The 7,374-nt window shown below is 48.7% G+C and overlaps 1 protein-coding gene across 1 annotated transcript in view; it reads left to right on the forward strand.

Annotated features, from left to right (window-relative positions):
- Positions 1-7,164, forward strand: part of zfc3h1 (zinc finger C3H1-type containing) — a gene marked incomplete at its 3' end in the record, with an annotated part of 74,241 nt that extends 67,077 nt beyond the window's left edge. The window contains exon 33 of the mRNA XM_028585296.1: positions 7,010-7,164. Coding sequence (XP_028441097.1) covers positions 7,010-7,164 — 155 coding nt within the window. The remainder of the gene's footprint in view (positions 1-7,009) is intronic.
- Between the last annotated feature and the right edge of the window lie 210 nt (positions 7,165-7,374).

Here is a 7,374-nt window from a genome sequence, read left to right on the forward strand (position 1 = left end):
TTTAGTCCACATGCTTTAATCCACATGCTTTAGTCCACATGCTTTAGTCCACATGCTTTAGTCCACATGCTTTAGTCCACATGCTCCAGTCCACATGCTTTAGTCCACATGCTTTAGTCCACATGCTTTAGTCCACATGCTCCAGTCCACATGCTTTAGTCCACATGCTCCTGTCCACATGCTCCTGTCCACATGCTTTAGTCCACATGCTTTAGTCCACATGCTCCAGTCCACATGCTTTAGTCCACATGCTTTAGTCCACATGCTTTGCTTTAGTCCACATGCTCCAGTCCACATGCTTTAGTCCACATGCTTTTTAGTCCACATGCTTTAGTCCACATGCTTTTAGTCCACATGCTCCAGTCCACATGCTCCAGTCCACATGCTTTCCACAGTCCACATGCTTTAGTCCACATGCTTTAGTCCACATGCTCCAGTCCACATGCTCTAGTCCACATGCTTTAGTCCACATGCTTTAATCCACATGCTTTAGTCCACATGCTTTAGTCCACATGCTCCAGTCCACATGCTCCAGTCCACATGCTTTAGTCCACATGCTTTAATCCACATGCTCCTGTCCACATGCTCCTGTCCACATGCTCCAGTCCACATGCTTTAGTCCACATGCTTTAGTCCACATGCTTCAGTCCACATGCTTCAGTCCACATGCTCCAGTCCACATGCTTTAGTCCACATGCTTTAGTCCACATGCTTTAGTCCACATGCTCCAGTCCACATGCTTTAGTCCACATGCTTTAGTCCACATGCTTTAGTCCACATGCTCCAGTCCACATGCTCCAGTCCACATGCTTTAGTCCACATGCTTTAGTCCACATGCTTTAGTCCACATGCTCCAGTCCACATGCTCTAGTCCACATGCTTTAGTCCACATGCTTTAATCCACATGCTTTAGTCCACATGCTTTAATCCACATGCTCCAGTCCACATGCTCCAGTCCACATGCTTTAGTCCACATGCTTTAATCCACATGCTCCTGTCCACATGCTCCTGTCCACATGCTTTAGTCCACATGCTTTAGTCCACATGCTCCAGTCCACATGCTTTAGTCCACATGCTTTAGTCCACATGCTCCAGTCCACATGCTCTAGTCCACATGCTCTAGTCCACATGCTTTAGTCCACATGCTTTAGTCCACATGCTTTAGTCCACATGCTCTAGTCCACATGCTTTAGTCCACATGCTTTAGTCCACATGCTTTAGTCCACATGCTTTAGTCCACATGCTTTAGTCCACATGCTCCTGTCCACATGCTCCTGTCCACATGCTCCAGTCCACATGCTCCAGTCCACATGCTCCAGTCCACATGCTCCATGTTAGTCCCATCCACATGCTCCTGTCCACATGCTCCTGTCCACATGCTCCTGTCCACATGCTCCTGTCCACATGCTTTAGTCCACATGCTTTAGTCCACATGCTTTAGTCCACATGCTCCAGTCCACATGCTTTAGTCCACATGCTTTAGTCCACATGCTCCAGTCCACATGCTCCAGTCCACATGCTTTAGTCCACATGCTCCTGTCCACATGCTCCTGTCCACATGCTCCTGTCCACATGCTCCTGTCCACATGCTTTAGTCCACATGCTTTAGTCCACATGCTCCAGTCCACATGCTCCAGTCCACATGCTTTAGTCCACATGCTTTAGTCCCATGTCCACATGCTCCTGTCCACATGCTCCTGTCCACATGCTCCTGTCCACATGCTTTAGTCCACATGCTTTAGTCCACATGCTTTAGTCCACATGCTCCTGTCCACATGCTCCTGTCCACATGCTCCTGTCCACATGCTCCTGTCCACATGCTCCAGTCCACATGCTCCAGTCCACATGCTTTAGTCCACATGCTTTAGTCCACATGCTCCAGTCCACATGCTCCAGTCCACATGCTCCAGTCCACATGCTTTAGTCCACATGCTTTAGTCCACATGCTCCAGTCCACATGCTCCAGTCCACATGCTTTAGTCCACATGCTTTAGTCCACATGCTTTAGTCCACATGCTCCAGTCCACATGCTTTAGTCCACATGCTTTAGTCCACATGCTTTAGTCCACATGCTCCTGTCCACATGCTTTAGTCCACATGCTTTAGTCCACATGCTTTAGTCCACATGCTTTAGTCCACATGCTCCAGTCCACATGCTCCAGTCCACATGCTTTAGTCCACATGCTTTAGTCCACATGCTCCAGTCCACATGCTCTAGTCCACATGCTTTAGTCCACATGCTTTAATCCACATGCTTTAGTCCACATGCTTTAATCCACATGCTCCAGTCCACATGCTCCAGTCCACATGCTTTAGTCCACATGCTTTAATCCACATGCTCCTGTCCACATGCTCCTGTCCACATGCTTTAGTCCACATGCTCCAGTCCACATGCTTTAGTCCACATGCTTCAGTCCACATGCTTCAGTCCACATGCTCCAGTCCACATGCTTTAGTCCACATGCTTTAGTCCACATGCTCCAGTCCACATGCTCCAGTCCACATGCTTTAGTCCACATGCTTTAGTCCACATGCTCTAGTCCACATGCTTTAGTCCACATGCTTTAGTCCACATGCTTTAGTCCACATGCTTTAGTCCACATGCTTTAGTCCACATGCTTTAGTCCACATGCTCCAGTCCACATGCTTTAGTCCACATGCTTTAGTCCACATGCTTTAGTCCACATGCTTTAGTCCACATGCTCCAGTCCACATGCTCCAGTCCACATGCTCCAGTCCACATGCTCCAGTCCACATGCTCCAGTCCACATGCTTTAGTCCACATGCTTTAGTCCACATGCTCCAGTCCACATGCTCCAGTCCACATGCTTTAGTCCACATGCTTTAGTCCACATGCTTTAGTCCACATGCTCCAGTCCACATGCTTTAGTCCACATGCTTTAGTCCACATGCTTTAGTCCACATGCTTTAGTCCACATGCTCCAGTCCACATGCTTTTAGTCCACATGCTCCAGTCCACATGTTTTAGTCCACATGCTTTAGTCCACATGCTCCTGTCCACATGCTCCTGTCCACATGCTTTAGTCCACATGCTTTAGTCCACATGCTTTAGTCCACATGCTCCAGTCCACATGCTCCAGTCCACATGCTCCTGTCCACATGCTTTAGTCCACATGCTCCAGTCCACATGCTCCAGTCCACATGCTTTAGTCCACATGCTCCTGTCCACATGCTTTAGTCCACATGCTTTAGTCCACATGCTTTAGTCCACATGCTTTAGTCCACATGCTCCAGTCCACATGCTCCAGTCCACATGCTTTAGTCCACATGCTTTAGTCCACATGCTCCTGTCCACATGCTTTAGTCCACATGCTTTAGTCCACATGCTTTAGTCCACATGCTTTAGTCCACATGCTTTAGTCCACATGCTTTAGTCCACATGCTCCAGTCCACATGCTCCAGTCCACATGCTCCAGTCCACATGCTCCAGTCCACATGCTCCAGTCCACATGCTCCTGTCCACATGCTCCTGTCCACATGCTCCTGTCCACATGCTTTAGTCCACATGCTTTAGTCCACATGCTTTAGTCCACATGCTCCAGTCCACATGCTTTAGTCCACATGCTTTAGTCCACATGCTTTAGTCCACATGCTTTAGTCCACATGCTCCAGTCCACATGCTCCAGTCCACATGCTCCAGTCCACATGCTTTAGTCCACATGCTTTAGTCCACATGCTTTAGTCCACATGCTCCAGTCCACATGCTCCAGTCCACATGCTTTAGTCCACATGCTCCTGTCCACATGCTCCAGTCCACATGCTTTAGTCCACATGCTTTAGTCCACATGCTTTAGTCCACATGCTCCAGTCCACATGCTTTAGTCCACATGCTCCTGTCCACATGCTCCTGTCCACATGCTCCTGTCCACATGCTCCTGTCCACATGCTTTAGTCCACATGCTTTAGTCCACATGCTCCAGTCCACATGCTCCAGTCCACATGCTTTAGTCCACATGCTCCTGTCCACATGCTCCTGTCCACATGCTCCTGTCCACATGCTCCTGTCCACATGCTTTAGTCCACATGCTTTAGTCCACATGCTTTAGTCCACATGCTTCAGTCCACATGCTTTAGTCCACATGCTCCTGTCCACATGCTCCTGTCCACATGCTCCTGTCCACATGCTTTAGTCCACATGCTTTAGTCCACATGCTTTAGTCCACATGCTCCAGTCCACATGCTTTAGTCCACATGCTTTAGTCCACATGCTCCAGTCCACATGCTCCAGTCCACATGCTTTAGTCCACATGCTCCTGTCCCATGCTCCTGTCCACATGCTCCTGTCCACATGCTCCTGTCCACATGCTTTAGTCCCATGCTTTAGTCCACATGCTCCAGTCCACATGCTCCAGTCCACATGCTTTAGTCCACATGCTCCTGTCCACATGCTGTCCTGTCCACATGCTCCTGTCCACATGCTTTAGTCCACATGCTTTAGTCCACATGCTTTAGTCCACATGCTCCAGTCCACATGCTTTAGTCCACATGCTCCTGTCCACATGCTCCTGTCCACATGCTCCTGTCCACATGCTTTAGTCCACATGCTCCAGTCCACATGCTCCAGTCCACATGCTTTAGTCCACATGCTTTAGTCCACATGCTCCAGTCCACATGCTCCAGTCCACATGCTCCAGTCCACATGCTTTAGTCCACATGCTTTAGTCCACATGCTCCAGTCCACATGCTCCAGTCCACATGCTTTAGTCCACATGCTTTAGTCCACATGCTTTAGTCCACATGCTCCAGTCCACATGCTTTAGTCCACATGCTTTAGTCCACATGCTTTAGTCCACATGCTCCTGTCCACATGCTTTAGTCCACATGCTTTAGTCCACATGCTTTAGTCCACATGCTTTAGTCCACATGCTCCAGTCCACATGCTCCAGTCCACATGCTCCAGTCCACATGCTTTAGTCCACATGCTTTAGTCCACATGCTCCAGTCCACATGCTCTAGTCCACATGCTTTAGTCCACATGCTTTAATCCACATGCTTTAGTCCACATGCTTTAATCCACATGCTCCAGTCCACATGCTCCAGTCCACATGCTTTAGTCCACATGCTTTAATCCACATGCTCCTGTCCACATGCTCCTGTCCACATGCTTTAGTCCACATGCTCCAGTCCACATGCTTTAGTCCACATGCTTCAGTCCACATGCTTCAGTCCACATGCTCCAGTCCACATGCTTTAGTCCACATGCTTTAGTCCACATGCTTTAGTCCACATGCTCCAGTCCACATGCTTTAGTCCACATGCTTTAGTCCACATGCTCTAGTCCACATGCTCTAGTCCACATGCTTTAGTCCACATGCTTTAGTCCACATGCTTTAGTCCACATGCTTTAGTCCACATGCTTTAGTCCACATGCTTTAGTCCACATGCTCCAGTCCACATGCTCCAGTCCACATGCTTTAGTCCACATGCTTTAGTCCACATGCTCCAGTCCACATGCTCCAGTCCACATGCTCCAGTCCACATGCTCCAGTCCACATGCTCCAGTCCACATGCTCCAGTCCACATGCTTTAGTCCACATGCTTTAGTCCACATGCTCCAGTCCACATGCTCCAGTCCACATGCTTTAGTCCACATGCTTTAGTCCACATGCTTTAGTCCACATGCTCCAGTCCACATGCTTTAGTCCACATGCTTTAGTCCACATGCTTTAGTCCACATGCTTTAGTCCACATGCTCCAGTCCACATGCTTTAGTCCACATGCTCCAGTCCACATGTTTTAGTCCACATGTTTTAGTCCACATGCTCCTGTCCACATGCTCCTGTCCACATGCTTTAGTCCACATGCTTTAGTCCACATGCTTTAGTCCACATGCTCCAGTCCACATGCTCCAGTCCACATGCTCCTGTCCACATGCTTTAGTCCACATGCTCCAGTCCACATGCTCCAGTCCACATGCTTTAGTCCACATGCTCCTGTCCACATGCTTTAGTCCACATGCTTTAGTCCACATGCTTTAGTCCACATGCTTTAGTCCACATGCTCCAGTCCACATGCTCCAGTCCACATGCTTTAGTCCACATGCTTTAGTCCACATGCTCCTGTCCACATGCTTTAGTCCACATGCTTTAGTCCACATGCTTTAGTCCACATGCTTTAGTCCACATGCTCCAGTCCACATGCTCCAGTCCACATGCTCCAGTCCACATGCTCCAGTCCACATGCTCCAGTCCACATGCTCCAGTCCACATGCTCCAGTCCACATGCTCCTGTCCACATGCTCCTGTCCACATGCTCCTGTCCACATGCTCCTGTCCACATGCTTTAGTCCACATGCTTTAGTCCACATGCTCCAGTCCACATGCTCCAGTCCACATGCTTTAGTCCACATGCTTTAGTCCACATGCTTTAGTCCACATGCTCCAGTCCACATGCTCCAGTCCACATGCTCCAGTCCACATGCTCCAGTCCACATGCTTTAGTCCACATGCTTTAGTCCACATGCTCCAGTCCACATGCTCCAGTCCACATGCTTTAGTCCACATGCTCCAGTCCACATGCTTTAGTCCACATGCTTTAGTCCACATGCTTTAGTCCACATGCTCCAGTCCACATGCTCCAGTCCACATGCTTTAGTCCACATGCTCCTGTCCACATGCTCCTGTCCACATGCTTTAGTCCACATGCTTTAGTCCACATGCTTTAGTCCACATGCTCCTGTCCACATGCTTTAGTCCACATGCTTTAGTCCACATGCTTTAGTCCACATGCTTTAGTCCACATGCTCCAGTCCACATGCTCCAGTCACACATGCTTTAGTCCACATGCTTTAGTCCACATGCTTTAGTCCACATGCTCCAGTCCACATGCTCCAGTCCACATGCTCCAGTCCACATGCTTTAGTCCACATTCACTTCGCTTTTCAACAGTGAAAAAAAAACGTCTCCTTTGCTGACGTTTAAGTCACATTAATATTGTTTTTGTTCCTGTCTGTTAAAAATGAAATACTGTGTGCTGATTGGCTCTTCAGGTGGTGACTCTGTACCTCAGCTGTCTGCCGCAGTCCCAGCATGCACTTGTTCTGGAGAGACTGAGATACGCCATGCCCAACAACATTGAACTGGGTCTGAGGTACATACACACTCAGACACACACATACAGGGACACACTGGGACACACACTCACACACACACACTAAGACACACACACACAGGGACACACACTCAGACACACACTCTGAGTCAACTTTTTTTCAAAATAAATAAAGTTTTTCTTAAAAGAAAATTATGAGACATTTCTCTCAAACTCAGGGCCTTGGAACTAGTTTTGAGCGTTGGGTTGTTGGTTGTTTGTGTTGCCTGCTGAGTTGAGTTGTTGGTTGTGTGTGTTGCCTCC

Source organism: Perca flavescens, chromosome 8 (assembly GCF_004354835.1).
Source record: "Perca flavescens isolate YP-PL-M2 chromosome 8, PFLA_1.0, whole genome shotgun sequence".
NCBI classification, from domain to species: domain Eukaryota; kingdom Metazoa; phylum Chordata; class Actinopteri; order Perciformes; family Percidae; genus Perca; species Perca flavescens.